The 26,924-nt window shown below is 33.3% G+C and overlaps 4 protein-coding genes across 6 annotated transcripts; 2 read left to right on the plus strand and 2 right to left on the minus strand.

Moving 5' to 3' along the window:
- Positions 1-9,482: 9,482 nt before the first annotated feature.
- On the minus strand, positions 9,483-12,900 carry LOC118050303 (NAD(P)H-quinone oxidoreductase subunit 5, chloroplastic). Its single transcript, XM_073405408.1, is given in 9 exon segments — positions 9,483-9,643; positions 9,645-9,806; positions 9,808-9,882; positions 9,884-10,063; positions 10,065-10,364; positions 10,366-10,429; positions 10,431-10,519; positions 10,521-10,643; positions 12,847-12,900. Coding segments are annotated over 9 exon segments (1,176 nt in total). The 3' UTR covers positions 9,483-9,514.
- Positions 12,901-14,246: 1,346 nt separating this feature from the next.
- Positions 14,247-15,214, plus strand: LOC140954729 (quinone-oxidoreductase homolog, chloroplastic-like; the record flags this gene model as incomplete). The annotated part of the gene is made up of 1 exon (XM_073405409.1): positions 14,247-15,214. A coding segment is annotated over one exon (735 nt), but the record flags the coding sequence as incomplete, so codon positions are not given.
- A 282-nt stretch (positions 15,215-15,496) lies between these two features.
- On the minus strand, positions 15,497-24,295 carry LOC118050524 (uncharacterized). Its single transcript, XM_035060904.2, is given in 10 exon segments — positions 15,497-15,872; positions 16,055-16,092; positions 16,811-16,894; positions 17,640-17,749; positions 20,872-20,982; positions 21,662-21,740; positions 21,898-21,980; positions 22,054-22,109; positions 23,199-23,418; positions 23,420-24,295. Coding segments are annotated over 10 exon segments (1,602 nt in total). The 5' UTR covers positions 24,170-24,295; the 3' UTR covers positions 15,497-15,801.
- A 171-nt stretch (positions 24,296-24,466) lies between these two features.
- On the plus strand, positions 24,467-26,340 carry LOC118050509 (uncharacterized). 3 transcript variants are annotated; one of them, XM_035060874.2, is made up of 3 exons: positions 24,467-25,003; positions 25,084-25,238; positions 25,500-25,770. In XM_035060874.2, exons 1-3 carry the CDS (start codon positions 24,629-24,631, stop codon positions 25,543-25,545), a joined length of 576 nt encoding a protein of 191 aa, XP_034916765.1. In that variant the 5' UTR covers positions 24,467-24,628; the 3' UTR covers positions 25,546-25,770. The 3 variants fall into 3 exon arrangements, with proteins under 3 accessions (XP_034916765.1, XP_034916782.1, XP_034916775.1); XM_035060891.2 differs by lacking the exon at positions 25,500-25,770 and adding an exon at positions 26,322-26,340 and having other exon boundaries at positions 24,468-25,003; XM_035060884.2 differs by having other exon boundaries at positions 24,469-25,003; positions 25,084-25,526.
- The last annotated feature ends 584 nt before the right edge of the window (positions 26,341-26,924 follow it).

Below are 26,924 nucleotides of genomic sequence, written 5' to 3' on the forward strand. Positions count from 1 at the left end.
GTTCCCAATGGTGGAGGTTAGATTTGCACATCCTTAGAATTTTGTGATTATTGCTAAAACTATTGTTCAAGCATACACACTAATCACCTAAAAACCGGTTAATCGATTCAAAAAACTTAAAAACCAATTTACTGGTTCACCCCTCAAACCCCTTCCCACACCACCATAGCCACTAAATTAGACACCAAGATTGCCCCTAAATCATCGCAGTACCCTAACACAACCATAACCACAAATACCAAACATACCACCACCAACGCCACCAACACAAAAATAAACCTCTTCTTTAGACTTGGCTGAGAGAGTTATTCATTGGTGCTAGTACTCGCTTTACCCTTGACCTTATATCTAGATAGCATATTGGAACCTGTCTAAAGATCTTTAAGGAGATACTAATAGAATTGCTCAGCAATGAAACCGATGCATGATTGGTTTCTTCCCTGGATTTAAAATGCCATACACTATTGTTAACATTATCGCTAACAGAGTATTAAAGAATTGTGGTATGAAGAATTGAGTTCATGATTTTTTGTTTCAAGATAAAGATAAAGATACAGGTAGTACTTGAGAACGACATTTGAATGTTTGGTGGCAAAACCATTATTCTCCAATAATGGCACCCTCATTTTATTTTTGATAAACATAAGATCTTGAAAATACTAGTTTGAATATGCTTCATGGCTTGCTGATACGACCAAAAGATTAATATCTTATCTTAAATGTAGGAATGTCGAAGTAATAAATAACCCGGCAAGACCGAGGTCAAACCATAGGAAGGTGAACTATATAAATTATAAATAATATATATATATATATAATAATAATAATAATAATAAAAAAAGTTTATGAGAATTTTATGGGATATTGATGTAAGGATTAAACAATGATAAAACAATTGTCAGGGTTAAAGGATCTACTAATAGTATTAGAAATAAGTATAGTATAAACTCTTTTTATTAATCAACTGAAAATCACACACAAAGGAGTTTTCAATCGGATGATTTATTCTTAATAGTTCATTTTAAATTTTTAACATGATCATATTAATTATCTTATTTTAGTAACACCATATTTTTAAATATTATCAGAAATTCATGATGTTAACTGATGTTAATAACAAATCAAGTTCATTTCATAGCTAAAAGTGTCAAGCATTTGTTGTAACAAGTGTTATACAACACAAATCTAGATTAACCATTTAACAAGCACGGTATTAAGAATTAATAAGATAAAAAGATAAGACATGTTAATAACAAACTTTATTGGATATAAACATTGAAGTCCATGTTGAGTTTATATTATACTTTTTCTAACACCATTAGTGAAACCTTTTCACCTTGACATAATAAACTTAGCTAAACATAATGAAGAAGAGAAACATAAATAAACAACATAATAACATAAATATAGTAAATGAAATGAAAAGCATAAACAAGAAATTAAGGAAAATATAACATGAAATAAAACTTAAACATTACAAAAATATAAAGAAAGAAATAAAAAGCATGATCTTGATCTGAACAACTAAGATGCCTAAATGCATGGCAAATGCCTCCTTTTATAGGCCAAAATTTGGACTATTGATTTGATGACTAATTGTTGAGTGGGAGACCACATCTTGACTTGGTGACAATCATTATCTTATTGTCTGAATAAAATGTCATTGATAATGTCAGAATTTGAACAGACTTAACTCATGAAAGTTCTAGAAAATTATCTTAGCTTTCCAGCAAAAAACAATTGAGGTCATTTGAACTTCTAGAACTCAAGATATGGGCTGAACACTGAACAATGTCTGGGTTGTAGGACAAATTCAGACTTTTCTGTTATTGCTACAATTTGAACTTGAAAATGACCTTTTTAAATCTTGGACTCCCATGAAAGTTTTAGGCCTATGTCTTAGCTTTCCATTTATATAAAGTAAACCTAAATATAAGATCTACAGTTTCAGATATGACCCAATGACCGAACAATGTTTTAGTTTGGACTGAACCAGCATCTCTTTTCTAAGTTTGGCCCTCTCTTTGTCTTTTAAATTTCAGTAGTTAAACTCATTAATCAATCCTTTGATTTATGTGATAGGCCTGCATTTAAGATGAAGATTTACCATAAATTAAATGTATCTTATAGTATTAGACTTGTTATTATAAAGCATGCTTTCATTAAAGAGTTATTGATACTTCAAGTGTAAAATGATGATATAAAACCTTGATAAAAATGCACTTTTAAGTACTAATCACTTGCCTTTTCCTTTATGGTCCAAGACGGGCTTGAGCTTGACGAATAACATGGTAGGCAAGTCATTTTCTTGTGATGAACAAACATACAACAACACTCGCTTGGAATATGTGATAGTTTATATAGAGTTTGATGCATTGCTCCTTTTCATAAACTAATATGAGATTGAGAACCCCCTATATGAGGAGTCAATTTCAATTAAGGTTGAGTATGAGTGGAAATCAAAACAATATGAGAAGTGTAGTTTGTTTGGCCATGTTTGTTCAGTTTTAGTTGCATAGCCAGCAAGTGATGAGGGTAAAGGGAAAGTAATTGAGGCCCCATCTTTACTAGCTAACTATGTGTTACAGATCCAGGGTGTGGGTGATGCCTTACTGGTATGTAGCTTACATATTACCACTATAGTTGAAAATGTTGCCTCTGTCAAGAAAACTGGTCGATTGGTTTAGTATTAGATAGTCGATCGGTTTTACCCTTTTCCATCTTTAATAGCCAATGCTTTTTTAATTGGTCAGCCATATAAAAAATTACAGGAATTGGTTAATTGGTTTCCTCTATTGACCACTCTATAGGCTGCTAATCCAATTGCTTCGCCTCTTGCTATAGATGAACCACTTTAGGTGATACTGTTAGACCCGATTTTGATTCAGAAAATGATATTCTTCATATTAAAGAAGATTAAACAACTTTGATGAAGAGTGTCCCGTGTCTTGAAAGCAAAACAACTCTCTTGCCAAGCTCATTGCCCAAACCAAAAGGATCTCAAGTAGTCTTTACTACTAAAACCCCTTATGTTGCTCTCTCAAGTACTGACATTGGTCCTTAAACTTGGGGTAAAGGGAAGGGGAAAGTGAGGAAATGGCTTTATGGCCTAATGAGTTCCCTTTTGTTTTGTTTATCCTTTCTTTATATCTATGTTTAATATAGGAAGTTGGAATATATGGAGACTTAATAGGCCCTAAAAAAAGTTAAAAACTAGACTTTTAAGTATAATCTTGGTATTATTGGACCATTAGAGACTAAGATTGCTATGGCTAATATGGGTGTAGTTAAATTGGGTCTTGCACTATCTTCTTGGACTTTTCTTTCTAATGTTAGTGATGACTCTAGATGTCGTATTCTAGTGGGTTGGGATCTTTTTCGATATAGTCTTTCTTGTATGTATACTACTGAGCAGTGGGTTACCTGTGATGTTATTATTCTCCTTTTTAATATTTCTTTTAGTGTGACTTTTATTTATGTCTTAAATACACCTACCAGATGTAGGCTTCCATGGGATTATGTTCATCAACAAACTCAGTTTTTTTCTTCTTCCATACTATGGGTTTTGATAGGGGGTTTTAGTGCCATTTTGAGATCTGCTAATAAATCAGACGAAGATATAACTTGTTATAACATTATATATATATATATATATATATATATATATATATATATATTATATATATATATATATAATTTGTGTTGTTGTATCCATGATTTGGAGCTAGTATAGGTACCTTATACAAGTCGAAGTTCTTATGGTATAATGGTCAATAAGAAAGGGATGTTATTTTGAAGAAATTAGATTGGATTTTTGTTAACCTTTCTCTCTCTTTTTTTTCTCTTGGCTGAATGCTTACTTTTTTGGATATGGTAGGATTGGTTTGGCAATCAAAGGTTAGTGGCAACCCTATTTACATATTCACTTCCAAGCCTCGCTTACTAAAGCCTAAGCTTAAGACCTTGCATTGTCATCATACTAGTCATATATATAGTAGGGTGACTAAGGCAAAGAACCAATGCAATAAAAAGGTTTTGCTTTATAAAACACTTCCGAGAAGCTTCTTATTGCTGAAAGAGATCTTGTTAGAATATACCTTCAGTTATGCTAGGATGAGGAGGCCTTTTACAAATAATGGCCTAAAGATCAGTGGCTTTAGCTTGGTAATAGGAATACTAAGTTCTTCCATAGATATCTAATCCATAAATAGGTTAGGAATATGATTTATAAGTTAACTAATGAGGCAAGGATTAAGGTTTATAATCAGTAGGGTCTTGGTCAATTAACAGTTTATTACTTTCAGAACCTCCTAGCTGCCCCTACATTCTCACATGATATGGATGTCTCTAGGTATTATTCATCTACAATCTCAAATGCCTTGTTGCCTATCTTAGAGATGGATTTTACAGATGAGGAAATTAAGTTAGCCTTGTTCTCCATACCGGATGACACACTTTGGCCAAATGGTTTTACCTATTTGTTCTTCAAAAAAGTTGGGCTATTATTAGGGTGGATCTCATAGCTTCAATCTAGTATTTCTTTGATCATTGCACTCTTTTCAGGTGTAAAAATGCTATTAGAATTGCTTTAGTGCCTAAGGTTGAGAACCCAAATAGTATGAATGACTTTAGACCTATATCTTATTGTAATGTTATGTATAAGTGTATCTTTAAGATCATCATGAGCAAATTAAAGCAAATGTTATCTGATATGATTGGCCTTTCTCAATATGCTTTTATTATGGAAAGTCATATTTCAGATTCTATTTTGTTGACTAAGAAGCTCATGGATAATTATCACCTGGATAGTGGCCCAACTAGATATGCTATAAAAATGGATCTTATAAAGGCTTTTGACATAATTAGTTGGCATTTCATCCTTATAGGACTTAGAGCTATTAGTATTCTAAATTGCATGGTTAGATGGATCCAAGTTTGTCCCTCTTTAGCTACAATTTCCATTACATTTAATGAACTATATGAGTTTTTTCTATCTTTAAAGGCTTTTAGCAAGGTGACCTTTTTTTTCTTCCTATCTTTTTGTACTAGTTATGGAAAGCTTAAGAGGAATTATTAGAAAAGCCACTCAAGACCTCAAGTTTTGGTTTAACTGGAAATGTATATAGAACTTTATCACCTATGATTGTTTTGCTAATGATTTTATGGTATCATGTCATGCTGATATAGACTTGGTGGGTATTTTATGAGGAGCTTTGGATGCCTTTGTTGGGCTTTCTAGATTAGCTAATAGTGGAATGCGAAGGTCTTAATATTATTTTAGATAGAGCTTGGCTTTTCCCATGAGTCATCACAATCTTCATCCTTCAGCCTTTTTAGAACTCAATTCATTTCCATCCTCGGATTGATGTTCTAGATCACATTATGTCTGAAAGGGCAATTATTTATTCATAAAGGTTTACTATTGACTCTGTTTAGAAGGGCATTAGAGATTCAAAAAACCATAAACTCTATGCATACACCTTCTCTAAGTTTCCAGGTCATATCCCAAAATATTTTTTTTTGTACCATGGCTTGCTTTTTAGGTTGGCTTCACATAAACCCATATACAAGACTCAGCATGCATATCAGATTCATCACCTCCCGACTAAATCACCTGAATTTCACTCTTCTGCTTGCTCAGTTAGTCCTCTTAGCCACAATTTATGTCATATAGTATGAAAGGAATAATTGGATCTTCCACTAGACTCATCAACCTTACTATAAATGTTTAGTAAAAAAATATTTTGTAAGCTCATCTAGTCTAGGTTTGATTGAGCTTACACCAACGATATTAGATCCCAGCTGCCCTTAGGTCCCATATAGCACCTTCCAGTATCATGGTACCATCGCTCTTGGTGTCTTTTTATAAGTTCTTAGATTCTGTTCTACTCTTTTGGTAAGTTTGAAACAACCGGTTCCTCTCTTTGGTGTCCTTTAAGTTTTAGTTCAATAGTTACTTACTCTTTTATAGAACTGGTTGATCGGTTACCCATCTCTTCTAAATAGTCAGTCGATCTAGTTTGTGGTTTTTTTTTTTTTGTTTTCTGGTTTTTGCTTATACAACCATAAATTGATTTTAGGGTTTTTAGTAACTGGTTGATTGGGTGCCTAACCGTTGTTGCATTGCAGTCTAGGTCTTGGGATCTTTTTATCTTTTCTTTGGTTTTTTTAATCTTTCTTATTTAATTTTGTACTTGTTGCCTAAGGTTTAATCTAATTTTGGGTAGACGGGTCTTTGTACTTCTAGAGGTATGCCCGCTCATATCTTTTGTACATTTTTCCTTCATTGTTTTTTTAAATTACAACTTATATAAAAAAACACGTTAGTTTTAAATAAAAAGTAACTAGAAAACTTCAAATTGGACTTATAGAGAATTTTAGGTAAGAGATGAGTTTGATACCAATGAAAAAAAAATAAAATCACCTTAAAGTATGCATATCTAAAGATAAGTTTGTTTTGTATTTGTTTTTAAAAGATAAAAGGTGTTAAGTTGTGTTATTGATGTTATGGTTGCTTAAAATAATGTGTGTTATTATTGTGGGTAAAAAATTAAATTCAAACTAAAAGAAAAGTTATTTGAGAACCTTGGAATGTTAGAATAACTAATCTTCACATTTATATAAAAAAAATAGGCTTGAACCTGAAAGATTAATGATTATTGAACTTACCTATTTCATTTTATGACGATCAACAATGAGTTAAAAGCCTATGCATATGCTCTCGAGATGGTTTATGTGGGTTGCGTCATCCTAACCTAAATTCATACTCATGCAAAAGGAAGTGTTAAACAAAAGCAAAAAAAAAAATAAAGAACAAAAGCCAAAAAAATAAAAATAAACAAAAGATCATAGCACCTATATTGAATACTCTCAAATGTAAAATGATACAATAATGTAGACATCCGAATAATATTTATACAATTTAATTTATTTAAAAAAAAGATTATACGATGATGCCGGCTACCGTGCTTAAAGATGCAATAGATTGGAAGGATTGATAAAAATATCAAGCGAAAAAGTATTGAGGGGTACCCTTGAATCCTCAAGTCCAGATTCACACATTTAATAATAATTTTTTTTAAAAAAAGTTAAAATAGTGTCCATACATTAGTCAATTTTATTATCCTCTATGCAACATTGAGGTATAGGGTTAATCATGGTCGTGGGACTATTCCAGTTGATTTTTGGATAAAAAGATGAATAATGCAAAAACATATAAAAAAATAAAAAATCTCGATCTAAGAAAATATGGTGGCCTCAAGACTTAATGATGCAAACATGAGAAATTAAACAAATAAATCACAAATAGATACATCCAATTGTCATCATCAATCACCACCTTCCAAGATTTATTTTATTATACACGTTATACATGAATTATTAAAAAAAATACATAAAAGCATCAATTTTTTAGTGTAAAAACAATGAGAACAAATTTCTATGTCTCAAATAAATCATTATATCAATTTCTAAATTCCTATTATCCTAACCACTCATGGGGTACTAATTATTGACTTTATATCTTGTCAATATTTTTCTTTCCAACAACATCATACCCTTAAAGGTGATTATGCAATGACTCTAACCCTAACACTTCAAATCAAATATATGAACAATATAGGTCAAAGCACTTAAAGACATTATAAATTAAATCAAGGCTCGAGATTAACCTTGGAAGTTACTAGAATATGCTGTGATAATAATAACACGAGAGAGAATTAAGCCACCTACTACATTAAACACACGTTTGAGACGGTGACACGTGTACTTCACGTCTCAATGCTAAACTTAAAAAAAGGTAGAAACAAGAAGACTTTCAAGCTCCTTTCCTACTATTACTACAATTAGTGGTTCTCGCCTCTAGCTAATAGAAGGGGTTTTGGGGTTCCTATTAAAACTACAATTTTAAGACGGTGTAGGATGTTAGTGTATATTTTTATTTTTCTAGGTTTTTACTATTAGCGTTGGTGGTATGGTTCATGTTTGTTTGGTGGTATGGTTTAGGTGGAGGTTAGTTCAAGAAGGGTTTAAGGGTTGAACTAGTTTGGTTAGAGAAAGGACAATGATTTATGGATGTTTTGGGCTATGTTTGTTATTTTGACAATTTGAGGGTTTAGGTAATGGCAATGACAAGGTCAAATAATTGATAATTGGTGATGGTGGCGGTTGGTTAAGGAGAAACTGATAAATAAGTTCGTTGTGATGGTGTTTCGGGTTTTGTGCATTATTTTAGTTAGAGAATGTGGTGGTTGATGATGGAAGTTTTGGGTGCTTGTGTATGGTTGTGTGTTGATGGTTAGCCATAATTGGTGTGGGGAAAAAAAAAGGCTAGCTATTAAAAGAAAAGGTAGGGTTATTTTTTTTCCCCTTTCCTTTCATATTCTTCTTATTTTTATCTCATTCTCTTTGATCTCTTCTCTTCCTTTTCCTTTCCATTTTTTTTCCTGATTCATGCCTTTTTTTGGGATGTGTGTCCTATTCTTTATTTATTTATTATTTGTTTATATGTGTGCTCGCCCTTTTCATATAAAATTTTGAAATATGTATAAGGATTTCTAGATCAGATGATGGGTTGAAAGTCTTATGGCCAACTTTAGTCCCTTTATTTATCCTTTTTTGCTATTCACTATAGTCTCCCCCCCCCCCCCCACACATATATATAAAGATCAATACATAAAATAAATATAATAAGAAATACAAAGAGAAGTGATCACCTCCTATATATTTCATGCCTTCTCCTGTAAAGAAACTCGTGAAGCCAACTCCATTGGTAATTCCATCAATTACTCGTCTATCAAAAAAAGAAGTTAATTCCGCCAATCTTCTTATGCCTTCTGTTAAAGATATTGTATAAAAACATCTATGTAACCACGATTATAGGACCAATCATATATCACATTTATTTATTTTGTCCCAAAGAATTCTCTTAGGACCTTTTTTAGCAACCAAATTAAGGAATTTCAAATTTTGTAAGGATGAATAAATCGGCTTATATAAAAAAAGACGCTATAAATATCCCAAAAGAAGCTATACTAACTGAAAAAGTTGAATTTGTTACAAATTCATACCAATCTACAGACTCATTTTGATTTTGATTGTAATGACTTAAAATTAACAGTTTGGATAATATATCCAATTCATTTCTTCTTTATTGAATTGATTGAAAGGTATTCCTATAGCTCCAATAAACAAGGTAAATAGTACCAAAACAAGCATCAGAAAATAATATAGTATTATTTTGATTCCTGGGGATAGGAAAAAAAAAATTAATACCAAAATGATTAATAGTAATAAAAGGACACGTCATCTTTCTTACAGTACCATTGGTATATTTTCTTCCAAAAAAAATGAAGCTCTTTCATTATTATTTTTATTATTTATTGTTAATAAAGGTAATAAACGCATTTTTTTAAACATTTTAATCCTGTTTACCCCATAAAGATATTGAATAGAATGCGCTGTTTTTTTTTTTTTTTTACCACTATAATTTTGAAAATAAATATTTAAATGCCCTTCAAAAGTAAGTAAATAAACCCGAAAACATATAAAATGCAGTTAATCCTGCTGTGGAAAAAGCTATTATTGCGAAAATAGGTGAATACGACCAACTATCATTAAGAATTTCATCTTTGGACCAAAAACAAGGCGAGAGGTGGAATACCACAAAGAGAAAGGGTTCCTAATAAAAAAGCAAATTTTGTTAATTGGAACATGTTTTGTTAAACCACCCATAAGAACCATATTTGACTCTTATCCGGAGAATAGCCAACAATACCTTCCATTGAATGAATAATGGATCCAGATTTCTAAAAACAACAATGCTTTCGAATAAGCATGAGTAATCAAATGAAATAAAGCGGCTCGATAGGAGCCCATACCTAAAAGCTAACATCGTATAACCCAATTGAGACATTGTAGAATAAGCTAAACCTCTCTTAATATCTTTTTGAGCAAAAGCTAAAGTAGCTCCTAATAGTACTGTTATTATACCTATCAAAGCTATTAGCTTCATTATGTAAGGTATAACTACGAAAAAAAAGGAAAAAACTCGAGCTATCAAGAAAAATTCCCGCTGCTACCATGGTAGCAGCATGTATTAGAGCCGAAATAGGGGTAGGTCCTTCCATGGCATCCGGTAACCACACATGAAGGGGGAATTGCGCCGATTTAGCAATTGCACCGGAAAATAATAGGAAAGCGCACAAGGTAACAAATAAAAAATGAACCTCATTATCATTATTATAAATCAAGTTATTGAATATTTCAAACAAATCCTGAAATTCGAAACTGCCTGTTATCAATAAAGACCTAAAATTCCTAAATAATAAACCAAAATCGCCTACACGATTAGTTACGAATGCTTTTTAGACAAGCATTGGACACAATAGGTCGTGTGAACCAAAAACCTATTAATAGGTAAGAGCACATTCAACCAAATCCAAAAGATATAAATTTGGATTAAATTCGAACTGGTAACTAATCCCAGCATTGAAGTATTGAAAAAACTCATATAAACAAAAAGAAAATCTCAAATAGCCTTGATCATGAGACATATAACTGTCACTATAAACAAGAACCAAAATTCCAACCGTAGTAACTAATATTAACAAAATAGAAATAAATGAGTCAATCAAGTGCCCGAACTATAAGGAAAAATCATTGTTGATGTCAAAGACCATACATATTGATAAATGGAACATATTGATAAATGGAACTACTATTTATTTGTTTAATAAACATATCGGTCAAAAAAAACCATAACTATACTTAATAATAAAACACTCGAAAAAACTCATATATAGTAAAGTTTTTTTTTTTTTTTTAACACTGAAAAAAAGTAGCAATCCCATTCTTATTAACATAGGGACTGGAAGTGTAATGAAAGATCTAATCCGTAAACATTAATATGTATATCCCATAAAAAAAATTATTATTTTTTAATTAAAAATGAATTCTTTCTTGTTTATGATTCATTAACTCTTTTCTCTTTTAATTTTTAAAGAATTAGTCAATAAAAAAAATGAGTTAAGTTTAACTTATTTTATCAATGTCTTGACAATTTTTATTTTTAATCACTATAGAAAATAAAACCTTTGATGCTTTCAATCCAATTAAAAGAAGTATTAGGTATATAAAAATGTGTAAATTTTGACTAATCTAGTTTAGATCATATGTCTAGGCTGGATAATATAAAGTATGTACATTAAATTAGATAAGAGTTTTTAATTTTTAATTTTAAAGAATTTTAAAGTTCAGGATAGAACTCGAAACTTTTTTTATTATATTATATGTCTATAACTCAATACTTAATGGGGTTGCTAAACCTTAACATAAATTTTCTACATAACGAAACCCTAAGGACTAATACAATAAAATAGTTCCAAAAATCTCTTGAATTGAATGTTGAAATTAAAAAAATATTTTTTTTTTCATTAATTTGAATGTTCCTAAAAAAATATTACATTGAATTAACTCCTTCAAGCTCGACAATTAAATAAAAAAGGGTTATTATAATTTTGAGCAAGTCGTCATGGTGAAATTTATAACATGCTGCTTTTAGAAAGCAATGCTAAGAGCATTTCAATTCAAGTCTGAGTGGTGGCATAATATTTTTAAATTATCTTATTAAAAAGATAGAATAAATTCTATAATGAATTTAATTTCATATGTAGAATTATAGATAATTAAATTATTCCCTCTTTTTATGATATTTTTGACATTAGAACATATATTAACTCATATATCTTTTTTGGTCATTTCAATTGTACTTTTTTAACCCAAGGCTTTGCTACTTGGGGTATTTAACTAACATGCATTAATCTAAAATCTTAGTACTAGCTCTCCAATCCTTTGTTAATAATGCACATAGGTATGATGGTATCAGTTATGCAACTCTTTTATATGGATCATTATTATCAGTAGAACTTCTAGTAATTACATTTCGAAAAGTCATAAGAATTGTTGGTAAAAACAATAATTTATTAAATGATTCATTTCCCGTTGATGAGATCCAATACATGATCAAAAAAAAAGTATTTTTAAAAATACTTTTTTTCCTTCTTCTAGGAATTATTACAGGTTTCAATTGATTCAACAATTAGATCATTGGGGTTTTCGTATTCTTAGTATAGGGTTTCTTTTTAAACCATAGGTATTTTTTCAGGAGCAGTCTGGGCTAATGAAGCATGGGGATCATATTGGAATTGGGACCCAAAAGAAACTTGGGCATTTATTACTTGAATTGAGACACGAAAGAAACTTGGGCATTTATTACTTGGATTATATGCTTGCCAATGATTTTTTCTTCTCCCTTTTTTCCCTGCTTACTTAATATTTTTTTCACTCATTTTATTTTGATATATTTATTTATTTTTATCATTCATTTTCCACTCACTTATTTTTTTTAATTTTATTTTGTTTAAAAGATTGATATAAAAAATAAACTAATGTGCTACAAAAATATGAAATGACTGTGATGTTGAAAAATTGATCAAATTGCATTGAAAAGGTATTTTCACGGAAGTTTTGTAATTTTTTAACTTGAAGATATATTGGAAAAATAAGGGTAAAAAATACTCAAAATTTATATTTTTTTTATGGCAACTAACTCTTTTTTATAATACTCATAGCATGAAGACATTGGAGAACTCATTTTTCTTTAGCTTGTTTAGTAAGTTTGCGAAGAAAAGAAAAATAATGCAAGAAAAGAAAAATATTTTTGTATTTTAAAGTTTTGTGTGCAATAATTATAGAATGAAAATAAAAATGATTGTATAAAAAGATGACCCTAAATTTAAAAGGATCAAGTTGAGAGGTGACCTATCCTCATAAAAAAGTAAGAAAAACCATTTTGATTGCAGGATTTGGTTTGGTATACTTGATTGGAGGGTTAAGTCGCATGATTGTAGGATTCGACTCAAGATGTTATTATAACAGGGTTGAGTCTTATAATTGCATGGCAGATTGAACTTGATATCTACTTATACCTCTTTTTTTATATCATCATGAGAAAACAAAATAGATAATTAGAGATAAATTAAAATATGGCTAGTTTATAGAGTAACCAACTCGAATGAATTTTTATTATGTCATTTTATAAAGTGATGAAGTCAAAAATAATTTTTATCATATCATTTTGTAAAGTGATGAGGTTATGTCAAAGTTTTGGGAATTTGTGTTTGGGTGTTGTTTGGCAGAAGGTTTCCTTTCCATAGTTGCTCTTTCAGTTCCGATGGCTTGTGGGTTCCTTACTTGATCTGGTTCGAGCAATGTAAAAGCTTAAAAAGAGGGGTTCCTTGTTAAGATTAGATGATTGTTGCAGTCACTGCTCTAGGACTTACACCATTTTCTATGTTCAACGAATTTCCTCATTTGTCAACAAAGATCTACAATTTTTACAAAAAACAAGTTACTTAATCCATGTGGTTCCTTATCAATCTCATGCTGACTGTGTGTTTGCCAAGCACGCATTCACACATACACACATCACGTTTTTACTTTTTGGCTCTTTGTCGACTTTCTAACTTATTTCCAGCACCCTTTCTGTTTTTCAAATGACATAGCTTGTAATCCATGTGGTTAACATTCTTTCAATCTCTGGTTATTTAAAAAATGCGTAATGAAAGGGGTTGGGGGTGGTTAGAAGAGTATAATTAAATTGTTGCGTACATCATATTAGATAAAGCACAAGTAGAGAATTGTTTCCAGGTATTGAAAAAGGCACGAGTCAATAACAAGTGTGTGAGTAACTTGTATCTAAATCTGTCTATCACATGAACAGCCAACCTTCATGCCCTCAATATGTTCCATGAAAGTGACCGGCGAAATACAACTTTTATCAAGGACTACTTGTTTCTTTTCTCCATGGACAACTTAGTTTCCCCTGAAAAGTAGAATCTGATAACTCTATTTTGGACATTTGATCAGCTTCAATGAAACACGAAAGCGATACCTTATTGTCATCATTGTAGCTACTTTTTTTGGAAGGCAAACAGGTCAAAGCTTTTGATGCTTATGAATTTTTCTTACTAGCTTGTAATATTGCCAACTTGAGGCGCATTATAGAGGTTAGTTTGCTTAGTGCCTTGCTCATGGATCTTGTATACCATTAAGTGTTACATAGGAGTATGGACCTGGGACTTGGCACATGCTATCTACCTGGTTGCAAACATATGAATAGTGCATTATAGCATTTGACAATCTTATGTGTGAGGAGGAATTTTACCATTGGTCTCTGAATTTTGTTTTGTTCTGTTTCTTTGATTAATTGTTGTGTGTTCTACAAACAACAGAGTGGAGGTGGACTAGCTGAATTTGTAGTGGCTAAGAAGAGCTTGTCAGTTGCAAGGCCACCTGAAGTTTCAGCAGCTGAAGGTGCAGGCTTGCCTGTTGCTGGGCTCACAGCTCACCAGGCTCTCACTCAATCTGCTGGGGTCAAGCTTGATGGAAGTGGTAACCGGAAAAATATTCTGATCACTGCTGCCTCAGGTGGTGTAGGTCACTATGCAGTTCAGCTTGCAAAGCTTGGAAACACTCATGTGACTGCCACTTGTGGGGCTCGTAACATCGAATTTGTGAAGAGCTTAGGTGCTGATGAGGTTCTGGATTACAAAACCCCAGAAGGAGCAGCTCTGAAGAGCCCATCTGGTAAGAAATATGATGCTGTGATCCACTGCACTGCTGGCGTTCCTTGGAGCACTTTTGAGCCAAATCTGAGTGAAAATGGGAAGGTTATAGACATCACTCCTGGCCCCAGTGCCATCATGACTTTTGCTTTTAAGGAACTTACCTTCTCCAAGAAGCAGCTGGTGCCTCTGTTTATGACTCCTAAGGGTGAGAACCTGAATTATCTTGTTAATCTGGTAAAGGAAGGGAAGCTTAAAACAGTGATCGACTCAGAGCATCCATTAAGCAGGGCTGAAGATGCTTGGGCTATTAGTATCGATGGTCATGCTACCGGGAAGATCATTATGGAGCAGTGAATGAAATTAATGTGTTTGAATTGCTAAAATTTCTGCAACTGTGAGTTCTTTCCTGTACAATGTGGATCCGATGCCATACACAGCTGAAGAGGCATTATACGATGTGGGATCTTGTAAATAATAGGGTTTGGGTTGAGTTTGATAGCTATTGATTATGTTTGTTCTTCAATATCGGATGCTTCTGTTTTCGTTTTGGTGTTATTTTATTTATTTAATGACGTGAGACTTCCATTTACGGGCTCATTCTAGGTATTGTTTGTCGTCTGAGAGTTCAATGTTGCATGAGTAAATAGAAAGAATTGAACTTGTTAGAAAATAAGATAGATAATTGGAGATAAATTAAAATATAGTCAATTTATAGACTGACTAGCTCGAAGTAATGTCATTTTATAAAGTAATCAACTCGAAGTAATTTCAACAGGCAAACTCATAGTGATTTTTATCATTTCATTCTCCGAAGTATACCATTTGCTAAATCAAACATTGATCCCCATGATAACTCGACAGGTCACTCATAGCCAATTAGCATGCCTGATGCATTTTCTGTCATTTCATTGTTCTTTCCAGTTCCAGAATCGAATTAAGGTTTTTATCACATACATAAAGGCCCTCAAAATTCTGAGGGGATCTATTCAATCATACTTTGGCTCCAAAACTTCTGGGAGTCTGATATGAACTGCCTAAGCAGTTAAAAATAACTTATTGCCTCTTGCAGATCTTTGAAGACAAATGAACTGATCATAGCTTCAGTATATCTCCTCTCCTGATCACACTGTTCGTCCTGAACTTTAGTGATGGCGCAACAGATTGCAATCAGCAGTTAGAAATAATTTTTAGTTATTGCCTCTTCCAGTTCTTTGAATTCCCATGCATCTTCTGCTGAATATTCACCTGCCAGAGAGAAAAAGCGTGTCACCAAAATGTCTCTCTCTCTCTCTCCTCTCTCATTCTTTTGATTTTCTTTTCCTTTTCCCCTGATGTCTACACGATATGATGAGTAAATTAAACGCAGATTACATGCTTGATCATCAATTTAAACTTCGAGAAAAAAAAAAAAAAAGGAAGACTCTTACCAATTGAATCTCTTCGAAGAGCAGTCAAATGAGCACAACTGCAAGTGAAAGGTTAAGTTAGAAACATAACTAAGAAAGAGATGTTAGCACCATATTCCTCATAATGCCATTTCTTTATCTAAGAAAGAGGATGGAGAACTCTGATTATCTTCACTTGAGAGCTTAAATGGTCTAAAAAAAGTCAAGAAATTAAAGTGAAAATACAGATTCTGATTTTATAGGCGTTATCAATTTAGAAATTTCACCAACCATGCTCTCAGAGGTATCCAGAACCTGTTAAAACAAGCTTAAGGAACAATAAAACCTTGGAGCTTAGATTCCCAACTTTGAGGTTCTAGGTTCAAATCCCACAAGGAGAGGACAGTTTTTGGGATGTAGAAGGGCTACCAGCCATTTTGTAGTTCAAGAGACAGTCCTCATAAGCTACCATTTCACCAAAATAGAGCTATTGAGATTGTCCTTGTTCAGGCACTTCGGATGATTCTGGATGCTCAAATGGTTGCAAGTTTTCATGCATTTAAAATGTCAAAGCACAAGCGAAGCTGCAATTTGAAACAATAGGGTTTCTTATTATAATATAGGTTTCATCAATGACAAACTGTCAAAGCCAACTGATTTGGAATTCCTTCTGGAAGTTGGAAGCCAAAGACTACAAGATTTCAGAACCCTGAAACTACTGGCCACAGGATAAATTGATGAAAGAGACCATTGACCAACAAAATATAAGGAGAGATGAACCCATCAGTAAGTCATTACCTTCCAAGAGCCTTTCCAAAATCAGCACAGAGTGACCGAATGTATGTTCCTTTAGAGGATGTCACTCGGAAGATCAAGTTTTGCCTGCAATAACCACACAAAGTCAGCTCAGGTCAGAATACCAAGAAATATGATTGAAACTAGTTCTCTTAGATATTGTCAAATCAAACCCTCCATTAGTTTGTTGGAAGTTCTCCCATCATGAAATTTATCATCCAATGCACAAACTCATAAACCCAATATTTTCAAAGAATAGAAAATAAAAGCATTTCTTGAAAGTGAAATTTTGGAAATGAAATTTTATGCTAGATGTCATCAAATTTTTTTAATTGTGAAAAGATGGACCGAATTGAACATTGGCATGCATTTAGTTTAATCATATGACCTACCCTATTGAGCCTCAAAATAAGCTTGAACTTCTAGTATTTAACCTGATACTTTCAAATAATAGAAAATAAAAGCATTTCTTGAAAGTGAAATTTTGGAAATGAAATTTTATGCTAGATGCTATCAAAGTTTTTAAATTGTGAAAAGATGGACTAAATTGCACATTGCAATTCATTTAGTTTAATCATATGACCTACCCTATCGAGCCTCAATAAGCTTTAGCTTCTAGAATTTAACCTCAGGTAGTTTCAAAGCCCTAGATATTGTTAAGCGACAGTTCAGTGATCAAGTGACTTTTAGGTTGACTCATGAATGTGTCGAACCATAGGTATAAGGTATGGTTTCATAAAGAATCAACAAAAAAATAAATTAATTATGAAGGGACAGACTTGCAAGTGGGTGTGTGCCTACATTCATGCATATGCAACAAGATCTATATGACCTGTCCTCTAAGCTTCGCTCTATGTCGAATTGAAAAATTGAAATTCTTCTAGGCGAGAGCTCAATGCTTTCTCCTTTCCTTGCTTTCTCATACATCCTTTCACCTCCAACCTGTCACAATGCAGCAGAACTCTTAGGAAATAAACTGACGGCCTGTAACAAAAAGTCTTGAATTTGTGTATGCATTTACAAGTCACAACAAGATCTTCAGGTAAAAAAATCCCATCACTCTAGAGTTTCTAAAGGAATTAGAGACCTTAAATTCCCATGATCATGGTGCGAGCAAATAGGCCAAAATGAACTTGAGCATTACCACTCACCACAATTGAGGAGACATGTTAAGAATCTTAGGTTCTCATACTAGATAACTCACTCACCATTTGATCCCTTGACAATGATACATTTTCAATTTCTAAGGAGTAATTGATTACAGAAACAACCAGTATATGATGAAAGATGTGGACAAAATCTAGAAGCATAACTAAGAAGACAATAGCCAATTTTTTACCTGGTAATAGATTTCCCGAGTTCATGGAACGAACGCGGATATATGACATTGTATTATGCCTATTGCGCATTTGCTGATATATAATACACATACACCTAACATGCTCTTAGCCTCTAAGTGCCTAAGCCCAACTCTGTTGAGCTTCCAAGCTATACGACTCTGTTGAGTCTTCAAGCTAGCTCCAAGAATACTTTTCCTCCATTAATATAATGATATGGGACACTTTCTTCGTTATTCTTGGCCTAATAATATCTATTGTTTTATTTCCTTGATTCTTAAGATTTTCTAGGATGTGAAGAGTTTGAAAATAGTCCAAGATGCAACTTGGTAAAACAAGCATGATTTTTTATTTAACCATTGAATCGAGCTAAAATTTTGACTTAAGATTTTAAAGACCCTTATTAGGTTAAAATTTCATTATAATTGAAGATCAAGAAGGCCTTAAAAAAAAATAGAAAATATTGTGAAAAATTATCTTTATTTATCTTGTTGTATTTGGATTATTTTTTCTATTTAGATTAGGACTTTCAATTTAATTATGATTTTACTAGTTAGGAATACTAATGCTAGATGAATTCTATTAGTTATACAAGTTTTAATTAAGAGTAATTTTTCTATAATGATTCTAAGTCTAAAACTAATTACTCAGATTTTTTTATAAAATATTGGAGATTTTCTCAATTCCTCTATAGTGTTTAGGACTGTAATCTTTGGGCTTGAGAACCCTAATTTTATCCATGTTATCCGTTGTGTCAATTGATATTCAAGCGGGATGACCTTTTTTATGGGAAGCAACCCACTCCGCAGTGTAGGAGTGAAGGACATCTGGAGTACTATAAGGGCTCAGGAGGCAACGCAAAGAGCACAAACACATAGGCTGGATCGTTTGAAGCAAACCATAGCAGATCTAGCTTAGCTGATGAGAGGTGCAAACAGAGATCATGAAGAGGAGAGAAAATTGCATGTAGACTTTACCTCGGGGCAACCATAACCCCAAACCCATTCTTGAATTTGATTAGATTCCTTTCAAAGATGAGAAATTTTCAAAGAAAATATTTATTAACTAGTTGACAAAGGTAAAAGCTTACTTTTATTTAACAAGATTATTTGTTATAAAAAAAGTATGGCCTGTTGTACACAAAATTTCTTGTGGTGCCCGAGAATAGTGGTATGAAGTTCTAGAATATAGAACTCGTACAGGTAAGCCTTTAACTCCATCATAGAAAGATTTAAAACAATCATTAATTATGGAGTTTATACAAGATGATTATGAAGAGATTTTATATTGGATTAATAAGCAAATAAATTGTTGTTATTTCAACCTTCTCAAATAGTAAGAGAAAAAAATTTGCAGACTCTTCAAAACAGACAATTTCAACATCACCTCGGTGATAACAACAATATTGTTGCATATACTATTCTACTTATCAATGTTTCATTTACTAATGGTAAAGAAGAAATCCAAGAAACTCTTAAATTAGTATCATTTAGTGATTCTCAAGGTCTTGAAACATTAAAAGAAAAGTTGGAACAAGTTATTGGAATTGTTTAAGAGGCTAAGGTTGACATTAAAAAGGACTTAAGTGTGGATGTGTTGTTCAAACCAAACTAGATCAATATTCTGAAATTATCAAATTCATTGATGGCCAAGACATTGCTGTTAGGGATGACCAAACACATAAACTAAAAATGCCTTCATTTTAAAAGATGGTTTTATGCGAGGCTGGTTTTTTAGGTCTTGAAAAGTTCTGCCTAAATTCAAAAATTCTACATAAATATATCTTTGTTGAAATTGGATTTAAGATATTTGCAACAAGCTATCTGATGCATGCATTGATGACAGTGTTATTTTTGAAGTATCTATTTATTTGGAGTGGTCGAGTTTAATTTATAATAGTTAACTCGAGGGTGAGTTTTTTGGAAGTAGAGGGGATTGACATGGGGCATTTTCTTTATTATTCTTGGCATAATAATGTCTAATATATTATTTCCTTAATTGTTAAGATTTTAAAGAGTTTTAGAAGAGTCCAAGATGCAATTTGGTAAAACATGAGCTTAACTTTTAATCCCCGATAGTTTGATCGATTTAAAATTGTGATAAAAGATTTTGAAGACCCTATTTCCTATATGGTTAAAATTTCATGATGATAGAAAATTGGGAAGACCTTAAAATAAAGGACAAAAGTTATTGTGGAGGATTATCTTTATATACCTTGTTGTATTTGGATTCTTTTTTCTATTTATATTAGGACTTTCAATTTAATTAGGATTTTACTAGTTAGGAATCCTAATATATAGATTAATTATATTATTTAGGTAAGTTTTAATTAGAAATTATTTTCGCAATATGGATTCTAGATTTAAAACTAATATAAATAGAGATATCTAGTTTATTTTAATAACATTTAGATTTAGATTATTATTCAGACTTTTTATAAAATATCAAAGATTTTCTCTATTCCTCTACAATGTTTAGGGTTATAAACTTCATAATCCTAGTTTTGTCCACACTATTCACTGCATCATATACCCTACCTAGCAATTTAATTACCTTTGATTTCCATTTTAGCTGCACCATATTAAGTTTTTCAGCTTTCTGCACATATTTTAAGATAAATATGGATTTATGTATTTAAAAAAAAGAAAAATGATCAGTCAACATAGCTACATATCTCAGGCTACTGATCCAGTACAGGTTATCAAGAACTTCAACACAAATTCTTACTTTGATTGCAGAGAACATTGGTGGAACTTGCCATATCTCCCCACGAAATGATGCAGCAGCTTTCTTAATGTCAGCATCTTTAATGTGCTCCCAAGGCTCACGTTGAATAACCTGCATAAGATGATAGTTTAAAGATTCACACAATGCATGAACATAAATCGGAAATTGACCAATCACAATCAAATGTTTAAAAAAAATTATGAAACTGATCACCAACACACCAAATGATGTCAATGAAGCAAGAATCTAGAAAAGTTCAACTGAAATTATCCATTATAGTGACCATGGAAATTATTGGCATGTCTACTGGAACTGGAAGATAACAATGTAATGTCTTCTAATGTTTATCATGACTTCAACTTCTTCATGAATACATGCACATGTATAATTTATATCTGCAAAATAACCATTCCTATTAGGTACTATTACATGTTGAACATGTTTTGAGTGCCCAGCCAGTGCCACAATTAATGTGAGCTCATTTTCCTCCATTAGACCTCTCCCCAATTTCTTTCACTAACACCAGTAGTTGGACAACAAAAGGAGTGAACTAGTTGGTTAGCAAATCATTGAGCAACCATCTCCAAGAATCTACTTTACATTTCAAAATTGATGTTGAATGAAACGTATAAAGGTGGATTAGGAATGTTCTTTTTTCCTGAAAGGAGAAGACATGGTAATATAATGCAAAAAATGCCTTAATTTTCAGGGCCTCAGAAAAAGAACATGCATATTACAACTGGCATTAGACAGGAAAATAAAAACACAAGCTGCCTTTGAAAGTACATACCGGTGAATCAGCATCCCAAGTTGAAGTAGCCTCCCCTAAACGGAATACTCCACTATAACCCTTAACCATACCTTGATATCTGCATTAAAAAAAAAAGGTCTTGAGGCGAAATCCATGTTCAAAAAAAAAACAAAGGTCGCAGTTTGAGTCTCTGGGTGAAAAAAGGGAACTGTGCAAAAAACCTACATAGAAAAGTATATGTAATGCTTAATGAAGTGATTCTATTTCAATCTTACCTATCTACCAACTTTGTGGCTTTACCAACACACACAATCAATAAACCAGTTGCCATAGGATCAAGCGTCCCAGCATGCCCCACCTTCAATCCAAAATGAAAATAATTAGAGAAATCTGTGACTAAATCCAGATGCAATGGTATCAAAAAGTTGCACCTTTTTCACTTTGACCAGGCGACGCAGCTTTCCACAAACTGTAAATGAAGTCCATCCTGTTTTACAATAAGGACATGACTTTTGTTTAATAAAAATAAAGCTTATGTGATTCACAATTTGACATTATAGGTTTACGTGTTAAATTAGAGAAAAAATTAACCACAGTCGGACAGGCATGTGGGGATAATCGAGAAATTTAATGAAAGAATGCAGTCAACTCTCAAACAAATAACCAAGGGACAAAATAAGGATTGGTGGGTTGTGCAGTAAGTATGGAATTAGCCTTAGCCATATCATGCTACATAATGGTATACCCAATTGCAACACATTATAAAAAAAGAACCAGATGAGGTTTGTCAAATTAACAGTCCACCTTTTCTTCTGCAAAAAAGGATCAACACTGCTTTTTCTTATGGGAAATAGATAGATGCCATATGTTTTCAACATGCCACCTTTCTCTATGGAGAAAAAAATACTTTTACATTTCCATTCTTGCCGCATAGGAGCTTGCTTAAGAGCCTAAGAGGTTAGCTGCAAAAATGACATACTGTCAAAGCCTGGTATAACCAACTTCAGATCAGCAGACAAATCATTTTCTTTTTACCTGAATGTTAGGTACATAGATTCTAATATAACGAGGAACATAGTTTTTCTCTTTTTTGTTCTAATTATTGGCAAATATGTGAAGTATCAGCAAAGGTGAAATGTAGAACCTCTCTTTTACCTACATCTTCAGCCTCAATCCAACCCACAATAGTTTGTAGTTGTTTAGTTTATGACTGGTCCTCAAAGCATAGAAATAATGGTGCTACTCAGATTCTCCGGGAGTGAATTCCAATCTAACTCTATACTCGTTCACATTCTTCTAACATGATATTAAAACAAAAAAGCAACTTCCCCTTTGAACTAAATCCTTTTGTTCAATTAGTGTTCTGATATTGGGAAGGAATGGCCAGCATGGCAGCAGCGAACAAATTCATTGGCAATCGTTTAGTTTTCCACAATTATGCGCTGAAACCGATGTTCCATTCTTTACTAGTTTACTTTCCTAAATTCGAAAATGTTAATTCATACCTTCCTCAATTTATAGATATAAAAAAATCATAACCATGAAACCAAATAACAAAAATAAGCTATCAACTCACCTTTAGGCTTATTCACCAAAACCACAGTCCCATAAGGACCATCCCAACTTGGTGGGAGAGCATTCCTTGTAGAAAGATAAGGATCTCCAGTATCCACATCATTATCCTTATTGGGAACTTTTTTCAAACACTTAAAGAATTCCTCGACTTTCCTCTCGGTAACATCCTTCTTATCATTCAAATCAGTCCCTCTCTCACCCTTCTCCTCTTCGTCAAAAAAAAACCAACTTTTTATCTTCCTCTCCCTCTCCCACCCCACTATGATCTCTCTCCTTCTCTCCTTTCTTAACCCCACTCTTGGTCTTCTTTGGTTTCCCACTTTGATTTACATTATTTGAGTCTTTAGGATCAAGAAATGCCTTATCAAGGCATTGGTCAGGGAAATACTTTTTCTCCAATTGATAAACCATCTTATAATGCTTATCTTTCTCCCATGGATAAGCAAAAGCATCATAAAAATATAACTCCTCCTCTCTCTTATGTAACCTATGAAATTCTACAACGTCAGGCTTCAACTCTACAAAACCCTCTTCATTTTTCTTATTTTCCTCATCGGAATCTGACCCATACATTCTTTTCCTCCTCTTTCTATAATACTTTCTTTTAGACTTATCCATCTCATCTTGAGACAGTTTTTGATCAACCCATGAATCAAGACCAAGTTCTGCATCTGGGTTTTGAGTTGAGTCGGAGTCTGAGTCTGGTCTAGTGACTCGAGCAGGTTGTGGCCGAGATTGGGGGCGTTGGGGCTGAACTGGGCGGTTAATGATCATCTCATATTGAAGAGGGTATCTAGTAGAAGTAGTGGAGAAGAGATTTTGATATAGTGAGAAGATAGGTTTGTTTAAGAGAGCGGGTCTTTTTGAGGGAAAGAGAGAAGGATAGAATGTTGCTTTCGTTGTTGTTGAAAAGGCCATTGGTTTTGGAAGGAAGCAGAGCAGAGAAAGTGATTTAGCCATTGATGATTGCATCAGTTTCTTCTTCTTGTTGCCGTCGCTGCTGTTCGTTTCGGTGGTGTTTGGGGTTTTGGCATGGTTTTAGGATTTCGCGGTTGCTTCTTTGATGTCTCTCTGCGGTTAAAAAATGTTCTTGTATAAATTTGATTTTTTTAAAAAAAAAAAAATATTCTTTATATTTTTGAATTATTTTTATCTGTTCATTTGAAAAAATAAAAAAATATATTATTTATTTTGAACAGGCTTTTAATTAAATTCAATCAAAGGGATTAAAAACTTTTTTAGGAACTTAAATGAGATTTAATATATAGTTGGTGGACTTATTCGAGATTTGCCGAAATCCATATAACAAGTTAAAATTTTCCTCTCCGCGCTCAATTTCCTCTCTCTTGCAATTGCATCCTCCTTGAATCCCACGGACCCTTTCCGTTTTACAAAATTTTGGTTGGAGCCTAGAATTCGCGCTCCAACAAAATGGACTCAGCTTGGGCTCCACAAGATGGCGAAGAGTGGGAGCTCCGCCACGACGACGACGGCTTTACCTACAAAATCCTCAAGCGCCAACGCCTCACCGACCCATCTGCCGCTGTTTCACAACTTCCGTTCACAGATCCAAAAGTTGAAGCGAAGCAAAGGAGAGAACGCAAAAGAAACACGCTCTTGAAACTTAAAAATCAGTACCAAAATGAGATCCACAAGTGGGAGGTTTTATCGAATACCTTGCGTTCAATGGAAGAAAAGACCAAAGAAGTGAACCAAGCTGCCTCGTATTTGGGTTCCAGTAATTCTTCTGTGGTCAAAAAGAGCGAGGATTCTTCTGGGTCGTTAGTTGATGAGCTTCTCTTGCAGGTAAAAGAAATGGGTTGTTCTGGTTTTAGGGTTTTATTTTTCTTTCGTTCTTTACCCTGTTTGGTTTGTGAATGTTTCAGGCAGAGACACAAGAGGCAATAATCCGTGACATATCGAATTTATGCGATGTAGCTGAAGCAATGTGTGATGCCCAGCAAGAACAGTTAGTTCAATCATTTATTGATCTGCCAGTCTGGTCTTCACCGAGTGAGCTCATGAAATCCCTCTGCGACGAGTAAGTCTTATCTTGGGGTGGTTAAATAAGTAGTCTTGTGAAGTTGATGCTCACGTAGTGAAATATTTTGTCTTGTAGATCTCTTTGTTCTTAATGTGAGTCTTCTTGGTGCTTTTCTAATGTTCTGTGATCATGTAAATTAGTAGAAATTGTGGCTTAGAGAAATTTCTGTGGGAGAACGGTTTCTAGCAAGTAAGTTGTGGTATATTCGAGTTAGTGAAATGTTTATTTGTTAACCTTGAGCACTGTTTTACTTTCCAGTGTAGAAAGATGTCAAAATTTCTTTCACTATGGTTGCAATGATTAGAGATGGTGAAAGAATGTGGCCGGATCTCATGCCTACGATTTTTCCATGCAGAATGAATATTTCAGTGCAGTTTGGTTTCGAATTAATTGTGTGATACTCTTGGTTTCCAAATCTCTCATTTTATTAGTTCGTATGGATGAATTTTGGCTCCATGACTTGTTGGTGAACTTCAGTTCCGTGGTCTGTAGACATGTTGTATTTTAATTTCAGAAGTGCTTGTTCTTATCCCTGATTTTGCCATGATTTGATGATTATTTTGGAGAGAATTGGTTTAATATGGTATTAATTGATATGCCTGGAACTAGCCGGCAGCCTCTTTTTTACCCATGAAAGGCATTGCAGTTAAAGAGATGATGTACATTTGCAACTGTAGATCCTTTATTGCATTGTTGATACTTCTGGATCCAGAAACTCAAAACACTTTTTTCATGCGAGATCATGTTTCTGAAAATTACTTGCATTGAACATTGGATGTGCATTTACTTTACTATTTTCTTCCAAAATGATTTATATCCGACTACGCTAGTCGGTGCTTGGTACTCAATTTATGAGCTTCAGATTACTTTAGTCTTTAGACCGCAAGCATGTATGCTTCTAATTCTGAGCCTGCATATTACAACAACAAAACTTGATGACAGTACATTTGATTTAACAAAGTCTCCCTTGGAGAATTGTATGGTAGATCAAAGTATGCATCTTTTTTCTTGTCGGAATCTCCTCACACAATGCTTTCTTGCTCATTTGGATCACAATGGGAAAATGCCATTGTGGAGTAGGTAAATCTCTCACAAGAGACCACCAGAAACCAAAATTGATCGTATAGTTACCATGAATCATGCGCAGCTGGGGCATAGAGATAAATGATTCACAGGGCGTGGTGGGCAAGGGCTTTCTAATCAGGGGATGGAACAATCCATGGCTGTACCCTCCTGCAGTAAGACAAGTGATCAGAGTTCCCATAACTAAGAATTCACCCCAAGTTTGGATTGAGAGCTGCATCCCATGGATCTGAATAACTTCCCATTGCGTTCAATTTGTTTTTAGTAACACTAAACAAGCTTGGCTCCAAGGATATAAAAAAGAGGGCTATTTTCCAACTTAAAATCTATGATTCTGAAGAAAACGTGATCCCAATATGGTAAGCTACAAGCCATCATCGGACTCGGAAATTACTGAGCTCTATAGCATAACGGTGATTCTTCATCTTCTTCTCCTCCTTTTCTCCATCTTGCATGCAAACTTGTCATCACTCCATAGAAAACAGAGAAATTAAGCATGAAACTGAACTTTGCATTCAGAGCATTAACGTGATGGTAACTGCAACACAATCATTGGAAGAGGAAGAAGGAAAAAAGACAAGGCACCAGTGAAAGGCAAGC

Source organism: Populus alba, chromosome 16 (genome assembly GCF_005239225.2).
Source record: "Populus alba chromosome 16, ASM523922v2, whole genome shotgun sequence".
Taxonomy (NCBI): Eukaryota; Viridiplantae; Streptophyta; class Magnoliopsida; order Malpighiales; family Salicaceae; genus Populus; species Populus alba.